Below are 25,869 nucleotides of genomic sequence, written 5' to 3'. Positions count from 1 at the left end.
AATTATAATTATAACGACGCATGCGCGGAAAATTGAAAAATTAAAAAAAAATTTTCTATTCGTCATTAAAAAGAAAATTATTAAATAATAATTATAATAATCATAGTAATAATAATTACTGTTAATATTGTTCTTAAAAATTTGAAAATGAAATTTTTTAATTACAAATGAAGAAAAAAAAAAATAAAATTTTTTTTTGAAAATCTAAAAATTGCTAAAACAAATTTCAATCAAAATTTATGAGATTTATTTATTTATATATAAATAAATCAACTTATCGATATATTTATAGTTGCAGCGGAAATAACGGTTTTTTTCCAAGGCAATCAACAAAATAGTTTTTTTTTACCAAAGGTATTCCGTATACTTTCTCTTTAGATTCTTCAGTCAACTCAAGTACTTGTACTATTAACCATTCGAATAAAATAATTCAACATCTGGCTTTCTTATTTTACATATGGCTAGATACATTCATATATTTATCTATGTATATAACTATTAAACAAATCCGTTATTTTTTTTCTCTGTCAAGATCCAAGATCACTTGCGCTCTCTTAATATTTATTCACCATTCGACCGTGAATCATTTGATAAAAAAAAAAAATTCCATATGTGCATAAAATAATTATTTTTAAAAAATGTTTCATTTTTTTAAGTAATAAATAGTCTATTTAATTTAAGTTTTAAAATGTTTAAAAAATGTACTGACTTTTTTGTTATTTTAGTTTTTTTACCAATTGGTGAGTCATTTTATAAAATTATTATTATTAATTAATGAATTAATCAACAATTTGCTGTCAATTTTTTTTATTACACAAAAATCGGGAGTAAATTCGGAGTAATTACAGATTTTATTTAAATTCAAATTCACTCCGTTCGGAGTTCCGGAGTTAAAAAAAAATCACTTCATTCGGGGTCTGAATTTTATTTAAATCTGCATTCACTCTGATTTTGAATTTTAATATTAAAATAAATTCCTATTCGGAGTTAATTTTACTCCGAGCTAAATAAATTAGTCATTCGCTCCGCATTTACTCCGGATTTAATCTGAAAATTTAGTGTTTAAAAATACAAGAAATTTTTTTTTTTAAGTCATAACTCAAGAGACTGATGAAGAATATAAAGGAAAATATTTAGGCAAATTAAATGCATATCATCATCAAGTGTCAGGTGATATATATGCTGTTGATGAATATACCTTATTATTAACATCATTTAATTATGATGGTAATGGCGCTGACACATTTTTTTGGGCTGGTGCATCAAATCGTCCTGGCCCACAGGGTTTTATTGTTCCTGATGAATGGGGAAAGTAAGTACTGAATAATAAATACATATTTATATCCATATACATTTGAAGTTTATTACTGAATTTTATTTTTTATAAATAATTAATAATATGTCTATTATTTTGATGAACAGAACTAATGTATTAGATCGTTACTTCAACAAAGACTTTACATTGACCCTACCAGATAATAAAAAAATAAGAGATATAAAATGGTTTGCAATTTATGACCTTACAAGTCAGGTATTTATAATTTATTAATTATTATTATTTTATAAATTTAGTATATAACTGATTTAATTTATAACATTTATTTAGAATACATTCGGTGACATTTACATTCCTGAAGAATTTGAACCACCGGCGCCACAAAAAATATCTCAATTGACCCGAAGATCACACGGCGTTACTTCTGACCCGATTATTATCTTAGACGCCAAGACAATAAGTATTCCGCAATTTCAATACGATGGTAAAGGTAATGATACATATTTTTGGGTCGGTCCAGGGCCTCAACCATCCAGCAAAGGTGTCAAAGTACCTGATGATTATGGATAGTAAGTATTTTTTTTTTTTTTTTTAATTTTAAATTTAAATTCGCGGGTTTTTTTAGGGGTGTGCGAGTATGAACTGACGAATTATTTAAAAATTTAAGAGCAATTCCAAAACTGTTTTTTGACCGACTTAAAATTAAAAAATTTTTTCTAATTCAAATTTCCCCAGAGGTAAATAGAGTTCAGAATCTATAAAAAATTAATTTTTGATTGTTTTAAAAACTAAGCTCTTCATTGAATATTTGAAAGCTGATAAGAATTTTCTCAAATTCTTTTTCTGAAAAGTCACAAATAATTCGAAAAATTTCGGATAATTCGAAAATTTTCAAATTATTCAATTCAAATTTGAATCAAATTCGATTTGATTTGAACACGACTCGCACATCCCTAAAATTTTATTTGTCAATAGTTTGGATTCACTGAGAGAATATAAAGGCGAAGATATAATTATTCAATTGCCTGGTGAGATGACTGTGTTTACAATAAATTGGTTAAGTATATTTGATGTAAATACAAGAAGTAATTATGGATCTGTAATAATACCTGACGGTTTGAATGTACCGCCTTCTTTAGTCAAGGTAATTGTTATTTAAACATTTTACTATTTTTCTTCAGATAAATATTTATTCCTTTTAAATTTTCAGATTATAAAACATATGCAGACTCTACCAAATTGTGTACAATTACATAAAAATTATCAAGTCAGCTGGGAAATATTTGGTCCGCAAATAACAATACAATTATCTGGACAAATTGGTAATGAAAATTTTTTTCTTTTAAATTTGATTTCATGATGAAGAGAAAGTAGTCATTTTAATTTATTTATTTAAATAATTATTCTGAAGGTGATGATGAATACATGGGATTTGGACTGTCAGGATCTGAAGAAAAAAGTCAAATGGAGGGTGCGGATGTTACTATTGCGTATATGGATGGTGTGCGTGGATATGCAACTGATTATAATGTAACATCAAAAGCGCCTTGTGGTAAAACATTGGGGCAGTATAAAGGAGTTTGTAAAGATGAATTAGTTGGTGGTATTGATAATAATCAACTTTATACGGCTGGAAAAGAAAATGGAATAACAATAATTACTTATCGACGTACTCTAATTTCTTGTAAGTTTCAAAGAAAAATTACTGAGTAGAAAAATTCGTTAGAAAAAAATTACAAAAAATTCGACATGTAGAACTTAGAAATTTGAAACATACTGAATGAAGAAAAAATGTAGTCTCAAATTTAAAAGCTCTACATGTCGAACATTTTTTGAAAAAAATTTTTTACATGGAAAAAAATTTTTAATGGGAAATAAAAATGAATTTTTTTGTTAAATAATTTTGATTTAAAATTCTAGCTGATTCTGGAGACAAAGAATATCGAACAGACCGTCCAGTTTATGTAGTCTGGGCTCTAGGTCGTTTAGATGAAAATAAAGAACCAAATTTTCACGATTACTATCCGAAAACTAGTTTGAGACTTGAGTTGAATCGAGTCGAGCCCGAAAATACTTGCGTTGATTTTACGGAAATAAATAAAAAATTGACAGAACCATGGGAAAAATTGGATATATTTGACCGCAGCATCAGGACATTTAAAGGAACGATAGGGCCTTCTGGTGGAAAAAAAGGATACCAGGGAATGACGGGACACACTTCAATGGGATACGTCTGGTATATAAATGGTCTGATGGCGCCGGAATTATATTTACGACGTGGACTGACGTACAGTTTCCGTGTATACGGTGGTAATAATCCTCACAGTCCTAATTTTTATCACCCATTAATTATCACTGACGAACCACACGGTGGGTATGACAGATTATCTGATGTCGCTCAAGCTAAAGTCAGAGTACTAGCTGGTGTTGAATTTACGCGACGCGGTAGACCAAGACCTACTGCCGTTGGTCCACTTTGCGTTAGCAAGCATGGAGATCGTGATCGTCGGCTCGACGATGATTTCAAATCATTTAAAAAATTTAATCGTACATTAATTCATACTTGTGAATCAGGTAATTTATTTTTTATTTTTAAATTAATTAATAGCAGCCTGTGGTAATTTTTTTTTTAAACTCAAGGTGACGGTGGAATACTAGAAGTAACTCCTAATTCAAGTTGGCCTGATACTGTTTACTACAATTCATTTACGCACGCAAATATGGGCTCGAAAATTCACGTAGTCGATGCTTACATACGTGTCAGTAGCAGCAATGCCGTTACTGTAACAACCACCTGGTTATTAGTCATTACATTTATATTCTTTTATACTGTATAAATATAAATATATGTTCATTAAATTGCTCAATTTATTAAGCCGTAAATTTATCATAAATATCAATAATAATAATAATAATAATAATAATAATAATAATAATAATAATAATAATAATAATAAATTTAACTATGAGAATAATTAATAATTACAATTGTAAATAATTTAAATGTAAAAAATTATTAGCACTGAAATTAAAAAAAATTTTAAATTTACAAATAATAAAAAAAATTATTATTTTGAACAATGTGTCATATTTTCGTAACGCGAGCACATATATATTAATTATTATATATATTATAACTATCCCTTAAAATGTATATTATCACTCAGATCTTATATTAAATCTTTCTTAGTATAAATGTATATAATTAATTAATTAATTAATAGTTAATTATATTTGATATTTTTAGTAACGATAATTATGTGATGATTTTTATATTTTTTTTTATAAAATTAATGTGATGCAATAATAAAGACAAAGAGAAACAATAAAAATTAACAAAACAGTCTTTAAAAATTATTTAACGATATAAATTTTTTAAAAATTATTTAATTAATTATTCATTAACTAAAGTCAATACTTAGAAATTTATTAATTCTCTTATTTTGTCTCTTTTATTTAATACGTGTATTTATATGTTTGTATTTATATTGATCCTTTACCGTATAATTCGCGTATTGATAAGACGTGATAAAGATTAGAGTTTTAATTTAATGATTTAAAATTTTTAAATAATTATTTTTATTCCCGATGAAATTCCAAAAATTCATGCAACGTCACAGGCAAATCTTCGCATGGAATTTCGTATTTCAATATCGCTTGTGCTGCGTAACAACAAAGTGTCATGTAATTAACGAGATTCACACTATTGTGAGGATTTCTTCTTATGAAACGTGCGGGTGTATCTCCAATATAATTCGGAGTATCCAAATGTGCACCGTAATCTAGTAATAATTTAATCAACGAGTTTTGAAAATTGTAAGCATTACTTGCGACGTGAAGTGGAGTTGAACGTAATTCATTTTTAGCATTTACATGAGCACCGCACTCTAGTAATAATGTCACGGTCTCTATTTCTGGGAAGATTACCTAAAAAAAGAAAAATTATTGTAATTTAAGGGCATTTTCAGTATGGAGGGTAGGGTAGGCCTTTAATTTTGTTCTTCATTTAATTAATTCATAATCGCATCTATCCTGATCTCGCTTGTCAAACTTAATGATTTACAATTTAAATTTACTTAGTTGACAATAATCATAAGCTACCAGTTATTTTATTTCATTCTTAGTTTAAGTCATCTTTATATTTTTATTGTATCATTAGAAAGTGATCCTGTTGTTGGCAAATTTTTCTGTTGGGTCTAAATAAAGGCCATAATAATAATTAATAAAATTTGAATACGGTTGACAGCTGAGTCATTGAAAATTTAAAAAAAGTGGGGGGAACTGTCCGAGAATGCTGTTAAATAATAAAGAGTAAATAAATAAATGAATGGATATATAATAAATACCTGAGTAATTTCAGAATTAAAATAACTTGACGAAATAGTATTTATACTTGACAAACATAGATGTAATAACGTATCACCAGTAAACGCTGATCGTGGATTTTGTTTAACTAATTTATGTACAAGTTGGCGCGTTTCTGCTTTCTGTTCATCCGTTTGTCCTGTTTGTATCAATAAATATATCAAATGTGTTACACATTTTAATATACGGTCGTAGTTGTCTTGTTGTTTTCTATGAATCGGATGTTGCTGAATAAAAAAAAGTTAGTTAACAAATGGGTAAAAATGATGAAATAAAAATAATAAAAATACCTGAAGCCATTGCCTTGCTTCAATAATTTGACATGAAAGTAAATTAAATACTCCAACAACATCCGAATATTTTGGGCCTTCTTTATCACCATTAGATTCAATTGATTCATTTAAATCAATCATTATTCTCACAATAGCTTGTGCCGTAAAACAGGTATCAGTAAAAAGTATCTATAAAATTGAAAAATAAATAAATAAAGAAAAAAATAAATTGTATTTATTAGTGAATTAAAATAAAGATAAACCTACGGAATCATTTTTAACACGAATTTCTAATGCACGTCGCCATAAATCAATACAATATTGATATCTACGAAAATAATTAATAAAAATAATTATAATTTAAAGTAAAAAAAAAACACCTAATTTTAATTATTTATAAATTACCGCAAAGCGTCAGCATAAGCAGCACCCCGATACATCAGTCTATAAAGTGTATCTTTGTGATGCTCACCAAGTATTCGCTCGCAAACTAGCAAGCTCTGTATCCGTATGGCGTCCAGATCATATGCGATAGCGTTCAATTCATCTAGGGTAGAAAATTCCTCGATATTTCTAAAACAATCTCTCTTTGGCATCTGTGGTTTCTTCGGCAGTGGTAAATTATCGACTAGATTGGCGTTTCTTATCTCCATTGCTTTGCGCCAGTACTTTAATGCCGTCTGTGCATCGTTATGTTCATCAAAAAACGTTGAGCCCATTAACTCGTGGGCATTTGCAAGACTTTCAGGTGAATAATGCACGTTCTCAACTATAAATAACACATTAGTTACAATAAATAAAACTATGTATGACCTGAGCTGGCAATTATTTTCCTTGTTTTAATTTATGGCTCATCTTAAAATAACTTAATTATTGTCTGCTAATTATAAATGTAATGAAAATAATTGTCTTGCCGATTGACTTTAAATTATACATGTGATAATTACTTAAATAATCGAATATTTGCGTCGCCTGCTTGATACATGCGGTCTGCAATGCATCATCATTATATCTTGATCTCAAATGTGGATCAGCATTGTACGCTAAAAGTAATTTTGTTGTTTCAAATCTATGCTCTTGTATTGCATAATGTAAGGCAGTCTTATTTTGTATATCTCTTGCATTAACATCAATACCATTTCTCAATAAAAATGTACACAATTCAACGCTTTGAACAGAATTTATTAAACATGTCCCTCCATTATAATTAGCTTGCATAATATCAGCACCATTTTCAACTAAATACTCCACAACATCTAAAAAAAAAATATACAATTTACGAAATTTAAATACTAATTAGGCGGCTGCCCAATTTCAAAACACTAACTAACAAAAATAAAATTTTAATCATGTCTACAAGACTCCACTGGAACTAAAAATAATGAAAAATCGATTTTTAAAAATTTGTCCCTTTCTGTGTTTTGAAATTGAATAGTCGTAGGGTAGAAATTCTTGAGGGCCAGTTTTTGAAACTTGAAAAATTTGAATATTCAAATTTTAAAAATGCGCGATGACATGATAAATTATTTTTTGTTAATTAAAATAAAGTATTGAATATCAAAAAATGTAGCAGTGGCTACAAATGCAGCTTCTACTCTATTGGTCTATTGATAAAAATAAAAAATTACACAATTGTTGAGCTGGTAATTTAAAATAAATACCTAAGTGTGTCATAAAGCACGCAGATCTTACGGGTGTTGAACCAGTATCAGACACTGCATTGACATCAGCACCATGAGACACAAGACACTTCAATACAGGCAGTTTACCAGCAACAGCGGCACACCATAGAGGTGTTACGAAGTGAACAGATCTATCGTCAGGTACTTCATACATCCCTCGTTGCTCAATGTCAGCATTGCATACTGTTATCAGATATTCCACAATCTCCACGTGACCGCTTTTACAGGCAATAAATAACGGAGCGCAGTCATCTTTTACACGATTCACTATTTCTTTTCGTAGGAATTTTTTATGCTGCTCTAGACGATTTCTTATTGAATAGGATAGACGTGCTCCGGGCGCTATGTGCTTTAATTCTTTTATTAAATCTTCAAATAACTGGTCCATTGGGCAGGTCGAATATTCATGGAGCCCCATTAATAATTATTTATCACCTAAAACAAATAAAATTATGTTAATAAATTTGTTTGTAGTTTTTTATACAATTATACAATACAGTAAAATATAAATTTATTGTCAATCGAACAATGAAAATTCTAATGATTAATTTTATTTCATTCTTTCTTTTGTGCACTTTGATTATGAATCATAATTATTTTTAAAAAATACGTATGAATGTAGCAGATATGAGAATTTATAAATTTTGAATAAACAAATAAATTAGAATTAAATTTAAAAAAAAAGCGCGTAATTTTTAAATTATCTAAATATGTATTTTTAAGTTTTTTTTTACTTACGTTTTATTTATTTACTTCGAAATTTAAAAATTGACAGTGGTTAGTTACATTTACTCATTTTTAAAAAATCTAACAAAGAATAAATAAATGATATATATGTATGTATATATGATATTATTTTAGAGTAAGATTTATTATTAGTTTTGTATATGGAGCAATAAAAAATATAATAACCTGAGATATTCCAGCCAGATTGTTTATTTTCAGACAGCTTGACAATAAACTCCAAGCTCTGCTTTGCGTTCAAATTTTGCAGTGTAATTAATAAATTTAAATATCAGCTTTATGGTAATTATTATTTAAACAATTTATTGACAATGGAAGTAACGGTGGAGTGAGTTTTAGTTGTCAATGTCAATTGGTTGATTGTTCATGTGTGAAATGTGTAGTTGGTGTAGTTAAATTGGCATATTTACGACGCATGCGTGTTGTTTAATTTTTAAAAGAGAAGGGGCATTCGGTAAGTACCTTTTTTTGGTACTTAATTTTAGTTCATTTTATTTCCCCAAGTCTTCAGACGGGATATTCAAAATTAGCGCCATCTGCAATCGAGCGTCTTTGGAATTTTAGTTAACAGGCTTGGATATTCATTCGGAAAAATTAAAAAGCTAAAGATATTTTATTTAATCGTGTTTATTTAATAAATAGTTATTAATTATAAAAAGTGAAGTGAATTGATTTAAAAGAGAGTGTTACTTTGGTAAAGTCGGAACTAATCAAGTTGACTACAGTGAGTGATATTTCAAATGAATATGAAGCAACAGATAGACAATGTATAACTTTTAAATAAATTAATTAAAACAATGAAATTTAAAAAAGTGCGCGTATTAATATTTGAATTATGGGTGCATTCAAAAATGTTCTAGATCTATCTCTCGTATTCACAAATAAATTTTAATAAAATTACTAAATTTCAATTTTGAAATTTCGCGCCAAGTGCCGCCTTTACGCGTCGCTGTATTCGACGTTCAAATTTTTGCTAAGTGGGAGCGCGCTCAATGAATCGCAAAATCGATTGCTGAGTATCAACTGACGGTTTCATAGCGGCAGTCAGTATCATCGACAACTTCAGTAGTAGTCCAGATCTTTCTACGTTTGAATTAAAACACAGTGATTGTTAAACTTATCTTTTACTAATTTAAATTGTGCAAAGTATCTGTGGTGTAGTTGTGTTTAGTGCTAGTGTAAAGTGTTGTGTTCAGTTCGAGTGTAAAATGTTGAGAATTGCTGACGCTGATAACTTTCAAGTTCCTGAGCAAATTCAACTGGCATCGTCTGGTGGGAAATAGCAGTTAAGTGACGTTTTTTGGCTGCAATACGCTTGGAGCAATTTAATTCAAATCTCCAAGTGTATTAGGACACCCTTCTGCATATTATTTCTCCACCAAGGTTTGTTAAAACACTTGAGTGTTTTTTTTTTTAATATTTTAAATATTTTTCTATCATACTCTGCCGCCATTTTATTTTAGTTTACGAATTTTGTCTCTAATTTTTGATAATTTATTTTTCAAGTATATAAATTTATTTAAAATTTAAAAAATTTTTTTACATTTTTTTTATTTATCAATAATTTAAAAGTTGTCTGGTGTCTGCTACATTGACATTCATATAAATGCAGCATTTTAATTTATTATTTAAAAATTTTTTAAATTGTCAGATGTCCGCTAACTTTACTATCATTTAAATATTTTTTTATTTATTGATATGATTTATTTATCATATCAATTAGTTGGATTATCTCCAATCAGTCTTTATAATTAAATTATTTGCTTGAGTAAACTGATCCTGTGCTTTTGCGTTGTCAGTAATGCCAAGCGTCATCCTAAGAAATTTCTTAAAACATAAATTTCAAATTTCCCGCTAAAATAGTGTCCTGCCACCGCGCGGTTAAATTTAAAATATGGTGGGTAGAGGTACCTCTACCCTCTATAATTTAAAATGCCTACATAACCTTCACATAAAATAGGAAAAATATAAAATATATCCGGTCAAAATATAAACAAATGAGTTATTATAATTGGATAATTAATTATTGAATACATTTATCAGTTAATTAAGTTAATAATTATTGTGTTATTGTTTAAATGTATAAAAGTGAATTTCCGCGTGTTAGTGATGAAATTTTTTATTAAACTTTTTATTTTATTGTGAATAATTTAATTAATTAGTGATAATAAATAATCAATTGAAGAATAGTAATTTTGAAAGATAATAATATGTATAAATTAGTGATAGAAATTGATAAAGTGATTAATTGTCAATCGAATGGTGAAAAAACGAAGGCAATAAATGAAAGTGCTGACTCGGGAGTTGAAAAATCTGCTGCAATTATTTTAAATTCAGCGTTTTGTGATAATAAAAATAATTTAAATAAAACAAGTAATTTTGTCATAAAGATTAATAATAAAAAAGAAGATAATGAAGATGAAAAATTATATGAAACTGAAGAAATAAATGGAAATGTTAAAAAAGTAAATATAGTAGTAGAAAAAGGAGAAAAAAAGGAAGAAGAAATAAATGAAAAATTTGAAGAAGTAGATTTAGAAGAAAAAATAGAAGATTATGAAGAAGAAGAAAGGGGAAAAGAAGAAGATAAAGGAGAAAAATCAGAAGAAACGGAAGAAGAAATTACAGAATTTTTCGAAGTAAATATAGTAGATGAAGAAGTTAATAAAAAAGCTGGAGAAGTAAACATACGAGATAAAGAAGAAACAATTAAAGCTTTTCTTGAAACGAAAGATGATAAAAAAGCGTATGTTAATAATGATAAGAGTAATAAATTACTTGGATTTAAATGCCATCTATGTCAGAAAGCGTTTCTTGACGAAGATGATGTTAAGATTCATAAAAAAGAAGTTCATCCTAAAATTAAGAAATGGAGAAATTATAAAAAAAATATCGCAGTAAATAACAATAATTATAATTGTGAGATTTGCAAAGTGGATTTTCATGATAAGTCGCTGTATGAGTAAGTATATTTTATTATATACTTTTTAATCTATTAAATTATCATCAAACTCTGGATTATTAGTACACTACTCATAGTATAATTAGTTTAATTAAATAAATATATTCTATACTTATTAATTATTTAATTTTTTAGCGAAGATTCTCTTGAGCACGAAGAAAAATTAGCAGCTGTTGAAGAAATCGTCGAAGTTCAAAATAAACTGATAGGTTTAACGAACTCATTACCAGGTCAAGATATTTTGAAGTGTAGGATTTGTAAGATGGCGTTTAGTTCATCAGGTAAACTTGATGAACATATTAATTATTGTGCAGGTGAAAGAAAAGATAAATGGGAGTGTATTATTTGTCATAACTTATACGAAACTCATCAACTGCTGTATGCTCACTTTGAAGATCATGACGATACGACTCGTCACTGACATATTTGTCATAGAACTTTTGATAGTTGATAGATTTCATAGTTTTCATAGATAATTTACTCATAAATAAGTGTCTTTAGGAATTTTATTAGTATAACTATTTATATTCCTTTAAATTCTCAATTATTTATTTCTTTAAAAAGTTATTGTTGATCATTTTTCATAACTTAGTCCATATTTTTTTTTATAATAACATTATTAATAATAATTAAAATACTGTTGAAATAATTCAAATTTTAATTAGTAATTAAACTTATAATTAAACAATTATTTTATTGTATTATTTTATTGATATAATTTATTTTTAATGTTCAGTTTATGATTATTTTCATAATAATTTTCATAAATTAAATTTAAAATTTAAAATGTTAACAAATAACATTTTCTTTATATTTTTAAAAATAAATTTATGAATTTTTCACACGTATTAATTTTATTTAATAACTTACATCAGCTTATAACTTTAAAATAATTAATTACATAAAACTTTCATAAACTTTATATCAAAACGTAATTGCTTGAAATTTTTTCATCCATTTTATATTACAAGTTACGAGCATTTGAAAAATTGTCATTTTTATAAATCCACTGATACTTAAAAAAAAAAATTCTTTCAAGTCATGACGTCTTGATATTCATCAAGAAAGTGTTGAGCATATATATTTTTATATCTGTATACATGATTATATTCCACGTGTCTTTTTCCATGAAAGAAACTAAAAGTTATAATAAAAAAAAATATAATAATAACAATAATGAGAATGCGTGTGAGTGTAAAGGACATAAGCAATGGAATATTGTCCCTGAGTGAGTTGCAAAGGTGCCGACAAATCGTTGCCGACAATAGGAAACCGTGGATTATATTCACTGGAGACCCTTGGGGTCTACGTCAACAACGACTGTCCACAATCCACTTCAAAAGTTGCCGATACCCAATGTGTTTATTTGGTTAACGTCAAATTTACTCCAGAAAAACTTATACATCTATATAATCATATATATACATGTATCAAATAAAACATGTATAATGTATGGTAGTAGTATCAAAAGGCGGTGCATTTCATGGCCTGTCTTCACGTATTTGTATTAGGGAAATCCACTCGATTGCCGTACCAGGGCGTGGCTCGTGATCCCATTGTGTCATTTTGACTGTTCATCTGACTACCAAAAAGTGTCGCACTCATGTTTCATATATATCTACGCGGTAACAGAGTAGACCGAAAGCTACAAACAACAACAACAAATAAAACTCTTACCAGACAACTAGGCGACTCTTGAGGACTGCACTAGATTATGCTTTTCCTCGATACCTTTTTATTTATTTTTTTTTGTCCCGCTTTAATATTTAAGTATCGGCGGTATAGTTGAAGTATGCTCTTCATTTCTTTCATTCAATCTAATATTTCTTCGGAAGTATCAATTTTTATTTTTTTTACACGTCCTGAAATTCGTTTGAAAATCGAAATTTTGAATTTTTATAATTTGGTAGTCTGACTTTTTTTTTCTAAACTTTTATTAATCTGCTATAAATGTAATAATAAATAATGATAATTTAATTATAAATGTCAAGAAGCAGACCATGATCTTTTGTGGAACATTTACTACAATAGTTTGCAGATGATAGATATCATATAAATGAGATATAAGAAAAGTCAGAGACCACCGGGATTAAGAAAAGAATCGGTAAAGAAAATTAGCCACGGTTTTTTTTTTTTTTTTTTTTTTTCAAAATATTACACATCGTATGTGGATATGAAAAGAGCCTGTTGAGCTTCACTAAATACCGTAGGTTATTTTGAAAATCTATTCATCCAGTAGTCACTTGGTTAATATTAAATAAATGCTCACGCGTTTATAACCATCTACTACCTGGGGTGATACATTATAGATATAAAATAGAAAATGTTAGGATGTTGCGTATCAAATTGCGATTCGGTACGATATATCTTAATATACAGCTACTATATCTATTTCCATTTATCGTATTTCATTAATAAAATTTTTTTTGACAAAAAAAAATTTTAAAACTCATTTTTTTTATTAAAATAATTATTTGATGATAAATTTTATTGATTAGCTTTTTTTTTATCAGTAAAAAAAATTCCCTGCCAGGGATTTGAATCTCGCGCCATGAGTTATTAATAAAAAAAATTATACACTGTGTTTGCGGAGTGAACGGAGGTAGAATTTGAGTGAATTCGGATTTAAATAAAATCTGTAAGCATTAATACCCTCCGCATTTTTTACAGTATAGTAAAAATGTAAAAATTAAAATTCTCAAAAATTGAACGTTTATTTATTTAAAAAAAAATGTTTTTTGTATAGAAAAAAAAAATGGTAATAAAATAGTACAAAACTTTTCTTTACAACTTTTCTCTTTATCTATTATACGTTGGGTGTTACAAAACCACACTGGTTGTCCATTAATCAAAGAACGTTTTTTCCAAATGAGTGATCATCATGACAACCCCGGGATGACATAGAGTACGTGGATCTTGTAAAGCTGATAGAAACGACAAGGACCTCAGCCATTCGACGTTAACCAGAAGAGACCAGATGGCCCGTGCCGGTAGAGAGTATCAAGTATAAAATGATCAAGATGATCAAGGATCCATGGACGCGTGTCTTTTTCTCTCTTACGCCGTATTACAACACGTATAATAACTTAAGACCTTCATGGGCTTCTATCGCGTCATGTGCGAGAAAGACTTTTGTAATCTAAAGAACTTTACCCAAATCGTTTAACTTTTTAAGACCGTAATCCACAGACTGTTCGTTCTCTTTTACTCTCTCTTTCTCTATTCGAACGTCCATTCATTCATTCACTCGGTTTTTAGTTTTCGAGTGTTCTCCAGCAGGTCTTGGGTTTTTCATTTAATTTACGAATAACGTTAACGTTTGTGGATAAATAGTCCCACATAAACTCATCTGGTCTTATGTATGTTATTGTATTATTATATATATTATATATATTATGGTGTGTATGGCTGATGTGCGGTGTGTGAGCACATTGTCCACAGCTCTTGTTGTGGTACCGTCCTCGCCGAACCTTTTTACAGCCACCGAAAAAAATCTTAGCTCTTGTGACTCGATGATATATATAAAGAAGAATAAGAGGATTGTCATATTTTTTTAAACTTTTTTCTCTCTGGTCTTTTTGTAAGATCAGGTGAGTTTTATGTACTTTAGCTTTTTAATTTTTTATCGTAAGTCGTAAAGAGGAAATTTTTTTTTTTTAATTAAGTCGATATATATTTTTGAAAACTTAATTATTGTTAGGGTATTTTGAATGAAAAAAAGCTGAATCAGTTTAAATATATATTGAAATTAATATATATTTTTGCAGTGTCACAAGTTTAATAGGCGCGAAAAAAATTTATTATCAATAAAAAAGTGAGATGTCGCCGTCATGTTGCTTATACGTGAAATATGTATACGTCAGCGACCCAAAGGGTGTGAAAAATATTTGTTAGCGGTAAAAAAAAACCCCATGTTACATATATTTGTGCCAACGAACTCAGAAGTAAACAAAAATTATTATTGGTAAAACAGTGACGATCTCATGTCCAATAATTGAAAAAATGTTTTTTACGCATATGCGGCTTTGATGATTTTTATGTTGGTCAAATTTATCAGACATTTTCGAATGTATCATGCATCATTTTAACGTATATTACAGTCACAGAAGTTTGATGAGCGCGAAATTTAAATTCGAGTATCGATTCCCAACGCAACGAAAATAAATCTCCCTTTATAATTAGAGTTGATCACTTTTTGAAATTTGAAAATTCTGTAAAAACTTTAAGAAAAAAATAATTATGTAAATTAACGATTTAAAAAATGATTCGTTTCTGAGTACGAAGATGGATTCTATAGATCCGACGATGTGACATTTATAAAAATTCATAAAATATAATAAATTGTACATTATTAAAAAAATTTTTTGTTAAAAAAAGCCACAATGACACCAGGCAATATATATAAGTACAATATGTATAGACGAACGTTGTTGTTCATCTCACGGTATAAATCATCAAATTTTTCGTGACATGATGGCACGTACACGGTTTTAACCATGGGTGCACTCGGTTGGAAGGAGGAATAATAAAATTTGGCCCCGCCATGAGAGGGGCGTCAACTGCGTGTGGTTGCACTCGATGAATTTTTCGAGGGTGGGTCCTATAAATGCAACAGCAGTAGCAGCATAAGCAGAGAGCAGCTTCGTGCCCTCTGGTTTCTAACCCCGGGTTTTGAACTTCTGAAAAACCTACCACTGCCCCTACCGCACCCTAAGTAGGCTGATGTTCACGTGAATTGAGCTCAGCTAAGCGAGCCGAAGACTGAGATGTCAGATGGGAGTCTAAAAAAATAAAGGACAGAGACCAAAGATAAAGGATAGGAAGAAGGATACGATCCGTGAGCCTTTTATGGGGTTTGCTACAGCGCGCCCTAACCCACTGGTATCCAGGGGCTCTACGTCACCAACTTTACCGCCGAACTTTACCCCTAGATATATACGAATGCGACACTCTCTTCAATATATCGCATGTACATATATACCAGTGTACGATATATTCGAGGGGAAGCGTGCGATACGGAGGCTTTCCAATAGGGCGTGGGCATCCAATCTCCTAGGGGTTGGTTTCACATTCCTAACACAAACTGTACACTGAAAATAATACTTTTTTACACGACAATATTATTTTTTTTATAAATCAAATTTTGAAATTTTTTTATTAAAGTGGGAGAATTATTGCCATATTTTTTTCATTGAACCAAGATTTAAAAATTTTTCGTTTGTCCATGAAAAAAATGAGAGAATTTTCCTATGCAATTAAAAAAATTACCGCGGATCTTATGATCTTTGACATTCTGTCCTGGTTATAAATTTTGAAATAAATTTTTTTCATTTAAAAAGTTTTGTATACACATTAAACTAGTGAGAAAAATCATAATTAAAAACATCAAAGAAATTGAGACTTTTTGGAGACTAAACTAGAATTTGTTTTTTTATTCGGGGAGTATTTCACTAAATATTTATACACAAAAGCATTGTGTAATGGCAAATTTATGAAAAATGATAACAACAAAAGTTTACGTCAGTTTAAAATATTTATTGGTCAAGACGTCTTTTATTCAGTAAAGAATCCTCAAATTTTTTGACAGATCAGAGCAATCGGGAGATGGATCACGCGACTGTTTTGTTCGCGTTGTGATTCACGTGTCATCCGATCGATCATGTTATTGACATGACACTTGCCCCTTTTTTGAGGTATACAATCATACATTTGGACAACATGAATTTTACGGAAAAAAATTTGTTATTATTGAAACAAATTGCTGGGTATTCATGTATCAAAAATATAAAAAAATATTTTATTCATCTCTCTCGCAACCAAATGATTTTTTTTTAATATAAAAAAAAAACAATGCAGATACAAAAAATTTATCAATAGAGTAAATTATACAAGACAGCTAATTCATTATGCATAAGTTTTTTTTTTTTTTTTTTTTATTCAAGCAAACACTCATGTACTCTAGATTTTCTGACGTAAAAATTAATTATGTTAAAACCAAAACTTTTATTTTTTTGATTTTGAAATTGACAGATTACCAACAATTTTCGGATTTTTTTTTTCAACAAATCAATTACAAAAAAAAAATCTAAACAAATGCACATGTAGAAAATTAAAAAAACTATAGGTGCAATTTTTTCAAATATTTTTTTTTTTACAATTTATCGTTTTGAAAGAAAATCAAAAAATTATTAGACGTCGGCGAACTTTATAATTTATTTTTATGGATTTAAAGTCAGAAAATTGAAAAAAATTAATTTTACTTGACAAAGAATTCCAAGATTTTGATATAAGTATATATATATATATATATATATATATATATATATATATATATATATATATATATATATATTTATCAAAAATCCATATTTTTCAACAGACTTTTTAAGATTAATATTGCCACAAAAAAATATAATGATATTAGCATAAAAAATGTCAAGAGATTTATTTTTGGGAAAAAAATGAAACAACTTATTATATATATGTTTGTATATGTATGTGTATATTTTATATGAAAGCGAGTGTATAGATCAAAAGGCGTATATTTTCCGTCGGGAAACCCGCGGCCACTTTAGAGATACAATACAATGCAAAAGAGCAATAGAGTGAATGGAGCCCCGTGTCATGTGCCGTGTATGGGGATCGGTTGCACGAAAAGGTTTTTCTGCAGGGGCTTGTATACTCTATGCGGGGGTGGAGTCCCTAGTCCTGTTGATTTATTGTAACACTTGGAGCGAAACTACCCTCCTGCAATCGAACAATTCTAGCCGTCCTAAGTTTCATTTCGTTTCATCTTTGAATGTTCCATGCTCTCTCTTCAATATATATAAATATGTGGATGAGAAAATAGAGTCCACTCGATTCTTTTGATACATCTAAGTGTCCCTTTGTTAAAACTGTACAGCCTACGACTCGGGGTCAATCGAATTTACAGTTTCAATTTTAATCCAAGTACTTTTAGTTTCAAATTTATCTTCTTATATCTTTCAATTTATATTGTAATTTTCACACATGCATTTAGATCAAAAGATACATATATTTACGGCGGAAACCAAAATTTTGTCAGTTAGAATTATTCGCGTCCCTAATACCAAAAAGGCATATAAATGTTTAGCTAATGCCAAAAAATTAATGAATTTAATATTTTAATGATTTTTTATTTTCGCGCCTTTTTAGCATTAACTAAAAAATGAAAAATAAAATGAATGCCAAAAAGGCATATGCTTGCTGTTATAGGCCATTTTGGCATTAATATTTTAATTTTTGTTTTTTGATCAATTTCGTGATTCTAAAGCGATAAGTGGCTCCTAAAAAGTTTTCACTGAAAAATCTGAAAATAAGAATCATCGAGCTTCAAAAATTTTTTTTTTTTTTTTAAATTCACGATACGACCATTATCCAAATAAATACAGCTACTCAAAACTCACTGAAAAATTTCGAAATTTGTTTTGACTTTAATTTTTTCCCTTAGTATATTTAAATTTGGATTCACGGATTTAACTTCATGGTAATATACAGGATTATGTATATTTATAGGCCTTTTTGGTTTTAATTTTTTATATTATCAAAATATTCATTTCAAACCATTTTTAAGCGATTGAGCAATAAAAAAAAATTTATATGCCTTTTTAGCATTAGGTACGCGGATTGATAAGAAGTTTTTAAAATTATTTTATTTAAAATTACACAGACAACTAAAATTACTTTTAGTACATTTAAATGAAAGCAATTTTTTTATTTACAATAAGGGATTACAAATTGGAGATTAGGGTTTCCAAAATTTCGAAAAGTTAAAAAATCATTTTTTTTTTTTTAATATCGTAGCAAATTTTTTGAGAAAGCGGTCGGATAGTAAATTTGAAAAAATCTTTTAATCGTAAAAATGGATTTTCCATGTTACGAAATAAAAAATTTTATCAACAAAATAACCACAATCGATGCTTGTCGAAAGAGAGAGTATGCCTTCAGCAGGCCTTTTTTTGTATGACGCACCCCAGCCCTAAGTCATCAACCACAGTAGGTCTGCAGACGCCCCAATCAGAATACAGGGGTGGGTACGCATCCCCTACCCGAAAGTGCCGGCGTTTTTGGTGGCTATATAACCAGCCCTAGAAAGCCCTTAGGTAAACAGTAACACGCTGGTGTCGAGAGTGAACGTGTCGAGCGTGTCTCAAGCTTTGTATACAAGTGTTTGCCTTAAAAATAAAATTATCAAGTGTTGGATTTTAATGTCTTTGTGTATTTCTAAAAGAATAAACAAACAATTCAAAATGTGTAGTGTAAAGGGAAGTTTTTTTCGACCATGGGACAGTGTCGAAGAGTCATCGGAATCCCTGTCTGACAACCTCAGTCCCAATATAAAAAGTGAATATGAAGAAGAAAATAAAAGTGTTTCATCGCGAAGTGATGATTCACCAGAAAATGGTAGTTTAGATATGTTATCAAATTTTGTATTTAATTCCTCGCGTGACTTAAATACTTACGAAGGATCAATGGAGAGAACAACTGAGAGAACAACCAGTTCGCCTTGTGACTCTTGTCCGTCAATAGCATCTCCAAATTCAGCATTTACACCCACGTATACTCCAATTTGTACGGATTATTTATCAGCACTCGGAAGTAATCCAATTATGTCCTATGATGCAACTGTTAATCTGCTCCAATCACAAATTTATTATCCCGGTCATTATCCATCGGTTGAGGAAGCTGTTCGATTGATTCATCAGCAAGACATTGCTGCCAAACAAATGAAAAAGCTGAGACCAAAGAAATTTCGCTGCGAACATTGCAATGTTGCTTTCAGCAACAATGGACAGCTTCGAGGACACATCAGAATACACACGGGTTAGTTTACAATCTTATTTTTTTTTATTTTTAGGGAAATTCAAAAAATTTTTGCCAGAAATCATTTCTAAAATTTTATTTATTTTTTTTTTAGGAGAAAGACCTTTCGAATGTGACTCCTGCGGTAAAAAATTTACAAGAAACGAAGAGCTGACCCGACACAAAAGAATCCACACGGGATTAAGACCACACGCGTGTGTTATTTGTGGAAAACGTTTTGGCAGAAAGGATCATTTAAAAAAACACACAAGAACACACGACAACCGTGGACCATTTCCGCTGCCACATCTTGGGGCTTTTGGACATCCAACTTTACTATCACCGTATTTTTATTCTCCATAACGACCTTTAGTTTTAATCAACAATTATTTTTGCAATATGTACAGTGTTTATAATTAGTCTGTAAAATGTACAAACTCGATAAATTTATATTTATTTAACTTTTAGTAAAAAAAAAAAAAAAATTATAATAATAAATGTACAAATTTTATAATCAACCGCCTTTTAAAAAAAATTGAAACAATTTTGATACATAAAATCAGGGAGTAATTATATAAGTAAAATATATATTAAGTATTTTTGATAAACATTTAAATGTGATAAAAATATTTAATGTTTATTCAGGCAATTTTTAATAATATATATGTATATATTTGTAAATATGTAAAGAAAGATATATAACAAATATGAAAAAATATATCAATGTATTTTTTAAAGAAATAAAAAAAAAATTTACATGAATGAAAATAAGATAATGGCGTTATATATTTAATAGTTTTAGTGGATTTCTGTAATTGAATAAGCAAATAAGAATTTATTAGCGGCGGAAGTGGATAAAAACCGCGAATAAAAGAAGCAGAGAGGAGGATGATGGATAAAACGGATGCTTCCCGCAGCCACCATTTTCCTCTCGATTAAATCAAACATGGCGACGGTTTCCTACTTTTTCTCATCCCCTTTAATCGACCAGCCCTTAAACTACTACCAGAGGGTATCGTGATTTCCCCTCTTCAATTATGCGACACACGCTCAGGGGTTGCGTTTACGCATTACTCTATACATATACAAGCTCAACTTAAATGTATGAGCGAGAAAAAAGACAGAGGGGTTTGGTTCCTTCGTTTACCGCAGGCCCCTATCAGCCTTTTTTACTTCACTTGTAAACCCAGGGGAGATTTTTTGAGGGTTTGCTTATGAATGTTATGGTCGATTTTGCGGTGGGCCGTGCGCGGGGTGTTGCTAAATGGGATTCGAATCATCAGAATATATTTAACGTATTAAATATATCGACGAAAGTCGACTGATTATCGTCATATGAACAAAAATTTTCAAAATTGATCTATTCTAAGAAACCATAGTTTAAACTCAGTTTCGTAAATCTAGCTGTGCGATATTATTCAACTCTTTACGCGCATGTTTATTCTTAGTGGAATGAAAGTTTTAGTGGCAGTAATAAAAATAATTTCATAGATCCGTCAACATTAAAATCGATGATGTATGCAAACATAAAAAAAATTCTCACACTCATATATTGTCGTTGTTATATACAGTAGCCCGTGGGTTTTGAAATCCTGCTGAGGTATTCGTTGAGTTTAACAATTCCTGCTGACACCCCCCTACTGTCCAACAGATATACGACAGTTACAACATATCCACCATCCATCTCACTTTATACCGAGCCACAAAACTCAGGCATACATTTCCTATCCCGCTTGCACGGAATTCTTTTCAGTCTCTCCCTACTGTAGATCCAAAACTCAGTCTCCGTTATGGACCTGATACATCTTAGTGCCGTAAGCGATCGTTTACACCAGGGATTACCAGCGTAAACCGTCGCTAAGCTTGGATTAAAACTCGAGTCATGGACTTATTCCTTATTAGTAAGTTGCTAAATATTTCCATCTTATTTGTTTACTTTACTTTACTTATTTCAAATTTTATTGCTTGTTTTTTCTTTATAAATACTTCAGATAAAAAAACATGTATGATATTAAATTGAAATTTGTTTATGAAGGAACACTTTTGTCACCTCTTCCTGTCAAAAGATCTTACGAATTGAATCAACGGGAAAACTCCTGGCGTGCGTTTATTATTGACACGATCGTCAATCTTAGGATCTATAGATCCGCGATGCGGGATTCCGTCTTTTAGATCCGCTGGATTTTCAGAAGTTTTACACACAAAGATGTTTCCTTTAATATATATATATAATATTACATTAGTTCCCCTGAGTCTGACGATGCGCTAAACACTTTCAAAGTCAACAGTTATAACTTTATAACAAAAAATGTATCAAGAGCGTCAAAAAATACGTAACAATGACATGAGGGACATGGCTGACAATTTTTACATAGACAGCCCACCTGGTGGGTTAGGATGAAAATGCATTAAGTATTTAGTAACTTAATGGTTTCTTCTATTTAATTACCTCTTTTTCAATACACCAGAATATATATATAACATGTTTTCATAACTTTGTAATATGCAACTCAGCTAGGTTCGTTTTATAAGAATACTCATTGATATTTTTTAAAAATTTGAAATTTCATCCAATTTTCGATCGAAGTGAGCCAAAAGACCCAGTATATATTTACTAAGTATAGATATATAAATACATGGAGTGATTGAGTATTAGTTCCCTGATCGGGTGACTTTACTCATTTTTATATGAAACGGTTTAAAAAGTAGTGTTTGTTGAAGTGATGATGAGAATCAAATGAAAAGTCGTAAATAACATTTCAATTCAACAATTTTACTAAATGGTATCATCAACAGTAGGAAGAAAAACAGCAGGACGTCCAGCAATGGACAATGGCGTGATCCAATTTCTACGAGAAAGACCGATGAGTTTTTCTTCTGGACAATAGGTCGCCTCTTTTCTGTTTGGGAGTTATATATTTATGTAGGCTTAGCGAAATGGTCATTTTCAATGACCATACTGGACTCTTATATATATTTTCGATGTCTTTATATATATCTATAGCTGTTGAGTTGTTATTATGTTCACGGTAATTTATACCAGCAAATATATATGTACTTTCATCAACAAAACTACGGAAATAATGTGTTATTATATATAAATTTATTTATTGCAAAGGTTGATTGATTAATTTTTTTTTATTACAAATTTTGAATCAGTTACATTTATATTTAATTTTATGAAAAATTAAATTATCACATTCCGTTCTTTTAAATATTCAAAAATAACTACAGACAATTTGATAAGATTTTTCAATAGAGTTTGATAAGTATTCATTTTTTTAAAAAAATTTGTCACGTTTTTTTCTTTTTTACCCGCACAGAAATATATGTAAGCGAAAAATTGATATATCATACATGTCACATATTTTTTTCGCGCGCGAACATATATTTGTCCTTCCCGCGCATAATGAGTAATATACTGTGACATATATGGCATACAATTTTCATATATATATTATTCTATGCGGGTACTCACAAGTGGTCAAACAATATTATCTTTTATGCATTTGTCGAGTAAAGAAATATTAGAGTGATTTTGTAACTTTTTTTTGGTGCACCATGGTTTTTATGAAATTTTATGGAAAAGTTTCGTAAACATGCTATACATTTTCTCAAAAGTATAATGTCTTACAAGACCACAACCAATATGAGTAGTATTACCCCAAATGAGTTGACTGTAATGAGTAATTGTGGGTCCACCAAATGGTGGATTGAAATTTTTGACGTAATAACGAGAAAAGTTTTGGACTTCATCGTACTAATTTTCAATAAGTACAGACAGTTTGTCATAAGTTTCAGTATCGTTTCCTGTGTACCCCACATTTTGGCCTACCTAAAAGCGTTCTGGAAAATTTTAAATAATAGACGAATGCAATTAAAAATTACATACAAAAAGTAAATGATTTTTTTTGTGGAAACAAAGGACTTACTGACATCGTGACAGGAATCATGACCAACTATACACAGATTAGCTTATCTTTGAGCAATTAGAGCCAATTTTCTGTCCCAAGTAAGTGGCCCAATTCGACCGGGTGGTTGCGGCCCCGGACTTCCACGAGTTTCTTGTCCACTTGCTACTTTAGCTCGCAATCTATTGTGAGTTTGAACAATTTCATGTCGTTCTTCGTCTGTTAATGAAGATACAAACACTTTGTTGCATCGTTCTCCCATCACACATTGCTAATAAATTCAAAATTAATTAAACAAACTTTATTAGTCACTCTAATACTTTTTTATTAATTTAAATTTCTTATGGCACACTCGCACAGTGTATGCTTTCTACTCGAACACGTTTCAGGATAACATGGTCTCCAAGCATAATTAAAAGTTACTAAAGTCAAAAAAATAAAAAAAAATCGGTCTGTCGGTTGGCCCTGCGGGCCAGCCCCAAAACTTCCCGCTGTTTTCGACCTCAAAGAGCTCGAAAACATTAGTGTAGATATATTTTCGAGCTCTTCAAGCTCGAAAGTGCTATCACATGCAATTGTTTTTTTATGATCTTTTCAAGCTCTAACAAGTTACCTGTTATGCTGAAGTTTGAAAATTTAAGAATCGAAAATCATCAATGAAGCGGTTTTTAAAATTTAGTTCCTGATTTTGTTCAGTAAAATAAGTGTATTGAGGGAGAAATCAATGTCGGGGATCAAAATCAAGATTTAAATAAATTTTGACTCATGTAAGAAACAATAAAATATGAAATATCCGATAAAAATATTAAAAACTACGTTTTATCGATTTTTTTGTTGATAATATGATTTAAACTAAAAACCAAGTTCGATGACATTATATGATCAAAAGAAACCATAAAAAAGATGAGTTGGTATGATATCAGGCACATTTTAGTACGTTATATTATGATTTATCCGGAAAAAATAACATAAAATGTTACGTATGTGATTTTGATAGTTGATGTGGCAATCGGCGCGTTTTATTGAATTCTAGAGCTGATTAAAATTTGAAATCGATCGCGTCAGTCGTTTCGAAAATATTTAGAAAAAACCGTTTTTCACCATTTCTTTCTCCCGCGATAACTCTCGAACGAATTATCCGATTTTGATGTTTGAGGTGGCAATCGACGCGTTTTATTGAGTACTAGAGCTGATTAGATTTTGAAGTCGATCGTATAAGTCGTTTTTGAGAAATCAATAAAAAACTAAAAAAAAAAATTTTTTTTTTTTTCGTAATTCGCCAATATTTTCGAGTCTATTCGATCAAATAATCTGAAATTTTCAGGAAAGTTGAAGGCCAACAAGCTCTTTCGATTGCCACCTCAACCATCCAAATCGATTCATTAGTTCAAAAGTTACAAAGAGTTTACATACATACACACACACACACACACACACACACACACATACATACACACACTCGGACATCATTCTGAAAATAGTCAGAATAGCTTCCTAGGACCTCAAAACGTCGACATCTGATGAAAACTCGATTTTCGAAAATCGGGGTGAAAACAATAACTTCCCGAAATTTTTGAAAATCGTCGATTTTCTTAGCGGGAAGTTAAAAATTTCATTATATGAAATTTTTTTTTTTTTGTTACCAGAATTAGTTGCTCGTGTAGCCGACGCTTGAATACTTGGATTGCAATAATTCAGAAATGCATATTTGTAAAAAAAATGTCTTTAAAGCAACTGATAAATTCATTGCGTCTTCCTCACGTATTCTTTTTATTTGTAAAGCGAAAAAATTTATTTTTTTCTTTAATCACTTCTATAATAATATTCAAGATTA

The 25,869-nt window shown here is 29.8% G+C and overlaps 6 protein-coding genes across 8 annotated transcripts in view; 4 read left to right on the top strand and 2 right to left on the bottom strand.

The window, feature by feature from the left end:
* The first annotated feature begins 312 nt into the window (after nucleotides 1-312).
* Nucleotides 313-4,354, top strand: LOC103570057 (protein Skeletor, isoforms B/C). The gene is made up of 9 exons (XM_008547658.2): nucleotides 313-740; nucleotides 1,093-1,312; nucleotides 1,423-1,531; nucleotides 1,607-1,845; nucleotides 2,252-2,420; nucleotides 2,487-2,598; nucleotides 2,688-2,960; nucleotides 3,197-3,850; nucleotides 3,917-4,354. Exons 1-9 carry the CDS (start codon nucleotides 689-691, stop codon nucleotides 4,111-4,113), a joined length of 2,025 nt encoding a protein of 674 aa, XP_008545880.2. The 5' UTR covers nucleotides 313-688; the 3' UTR covers nucleotides 4,114-4,354.
* A 340-nt stretch (nucleotides 4,355-4,694) lies between these two features.
* Nucleotides 4,695-8,713, bottom strand: LOC103569957 (protein fem-1 homolog A). 2 transcript variants are annotated; one of them, XM_053742382.1, is made up of 9 exons: nucleotides 8,508-8,713; nucleotides 8,334-8,402; nucleotides 7,575-8,030; nucleotides 6,861-7,169; nucleotides 6,319-6,682; nucleotides 6,181-6,241; nucleotides 5,932-6,102; nucleotides 5,623-5,868; nucleotides 4,695-5,203 (listed from the first exon to the last, which is right to left on the bottom strand). In XM_053742382.1, exons 3-9 carry the CDS (start codon nucleotides 8,011-8,013, stop codon nucleotides 4,856-4,858), a joined length of 1,938 nt encoding a protein of 645 aa, XP_053598357.1. In that variant the 5' UTR covers nucleotides 8,014-8,030; nucleotides 8,334-8,402; nucleotides 8,508-8,713; the 3' UTR covers nucleotides 4,695-4,855. The 2 variants fall into 2 exon arrangements, with proteins under 2 accessions (XP_053598357.1, XP_008545745.1); XM_008547523.2 differs by lacking the exon at nucleotides 8,334-8,402.
* Nucleotides 8,714-9,634: 921 nt separating this feature from the next.
* Nucleotides 9,635-25,869, top strand: part of LOC103569958 (retinol-binding protein pinta) — a 38,556-nt gene continuing 22,321 nt past the window's right edge. The window contains exon 1 of one of the 2 annotated variants that reach the window (XM_053742396.1): nucleotides 9,635-9,722. The gene's annotated coding sequence lies outside the window, so the exon portion shown is untranslated. Of the gene's footprint in view, nucleotides 9,723-21,932; nucleotides 22,026-25,869 lie in introns of those variants that run through there. The other variant, XM_008547528.3, reaches the window with a different exon arrangement.
* On the top strand, nucleotides 10,271-11,913 carry LOC103570058 (cilia- and flagella-associated protein 251). The gene is made up of 2 exons (XM_014441927.2): nucleotides 10,271-11,301; nucleotides 11,437-11,913. The coding sequence occupies exons 1-2, from the start codon at nucleotides 10,550-10,552 to the stop codon at nucleotides 11,720-11,722; spliced, it is 1,038 nt and encodes a 345-aa protein (XP_014297413.2). The 5' UTR covers nucleotides 10,271-10,549; the 3' UTR covers nucleotides 11,723-11,913.
* Nucleotides 19,572-20,487, top strand: LOC103570059 (zinc finger protein 629). The gene is made up of 2 exons (XM_008547660.2): nucleotides 19,572-20,145; nucleotides 20,240-20,487. The coding sequence occupies exons 1-2, from the start codon at nucleotides 19,572-19,574 to the stop codon at nucleotides 20,485-20,487; spliced, it is 822 nt and encodes a 273-aa protein (XP_008545882.2).
* Nucleotides 23,331-25,711, bottom strand: LOC103570060 (venom allergen 5-like). Its single transcript, XM_053742455.1, has 3 exons — nucleotides 25,679-25,711; nucleotides 24,112-24,306; nucleotides 23,331-23,884 (listed from the first exon to the last, which is right to left on the bottom strand). Exons 2-3 carry the CDS (start codon nucleotides 24,295-24,297, stop codon nucleotides 23,693-23,695), a joined length of 378 nt encoding a protein of 125 aa, XP_053598430.1. The 5' UTR covers nucleotides 24,298-24,306; nucleotides 25,679-25,711; the 3' UTR covers nucleotides 23,331-23,692.

This window comes from Microplitis demolitor, chromosome 10 (assembly GCF_026212275.2).
Source record: "Microplitis demolitor isolate Queensland-Clemson2020A chromosome 10, iyMicDemo2.1a, whole genome shotgun sequence".
NCBI lineage: Eukaryota > Metazoa > Arthropoda > Insecta > Hymenoptera > Braconidae > Microplitis > Microplitis demolitor.
This window is presented reverse-complemented; position numbering and strand designations above follow the sequence as displayed.

What these genes read in the sequence shown, in the direction of transcription:
- LOC103570057 (XM_008547658.2), top strand. Translation starts at nt 689, where the DNA reads ATGTTTAAAAAATGTACTGACTTTTTTGTTATTTTAGTTTTTTTACCA. An exon ending in GTTCCTGATGAATGGGGAAA is followed by an intron (nt 1,313 to 1,422) that starts GTAAGTACTGAA and finishes TTTGATGAACAG; the next exon opens with AACTAATGTATTAGATCGTT. An exon ending in AATTCATACTTGTGAATCAG is followed by an intron (nt 3,851 to 3,916) that starts GTAATTTATTTT and finishes TTTAAACTCAAG; the next exon opens with GTGACGGTGGAATACTAGAA.
- LOC103569957 (XM_053742382.1), bottom strand. Translation starts at nt 8,013, where the DNA reads ATGGGGCTCCATGAATATTCGACCTGCCCAATGGACCAGTTATTTGAA. An exon ending in GCAAATATTCGATTATTTAA is followed by an intron (nt 6,683 to 6,860) that starts GTAATTATCACA and finishes TGTTATTTATAG; the next exon opens with TTGAGAACGTGCATTATTCA. An exon ending in AAGCAAGGCAATGGCTTCAG is followed by an intron (nt 5,869 to 5,931) that starts GTATTTTTATTA and finishes TTTTTTATTCAG; the next exon opens with CAACATCCGATTCATAGAAA.
- LOC103570058 (XM_014441927.2), top strand. Translation starts at nt 10,550, where the DNA reads ATGTATAAATTAGTGATAGAAATTGATAAAGTGATTAATTGTCAATCG. An exon ending in CATGATAAGTCGCTGTATGA is followed by an intron (nt 11,302 to 11,436) that starts GTAAGTATATTT and finishes TTAATTTTTTAG; the next exon opens with CGAAGATTCTCTTGAGCACG.
- LOC103570059 (XM_008547660.2), top strand. Translation starts at nt 19,572, where the DNA reads ATGTGTAGTGTAAAGGGAAGTTTTTTTCGACCATGGGACAGTGTCGAA. An exon ending in ACACATCAGAATACACACGG is followed by an intron (nt 20,146 to 20,239) that starts GTTAGTTTACAA and finishes TTTTTTTTTTAG; the next exon opens with GAGAAAGACCTTTCGAATGT.
- LOC103570060 (XM_053742455.1), bottom strand. Translation starts at nt 24,297, where the DNA reads ATGGGAGAACGATGCAACAAAGTGTTTGTATCTTCATTAACAGACGAA. An exon ending in ACAGAAAATTGGCTCTAATT is followed by an intron (nt 23,885 to 24,111) that starts GCTCAAAGATAA and finishes ATTGAAAATTAG; the next exon opens with TACGATGAAGTCCAAAACTT.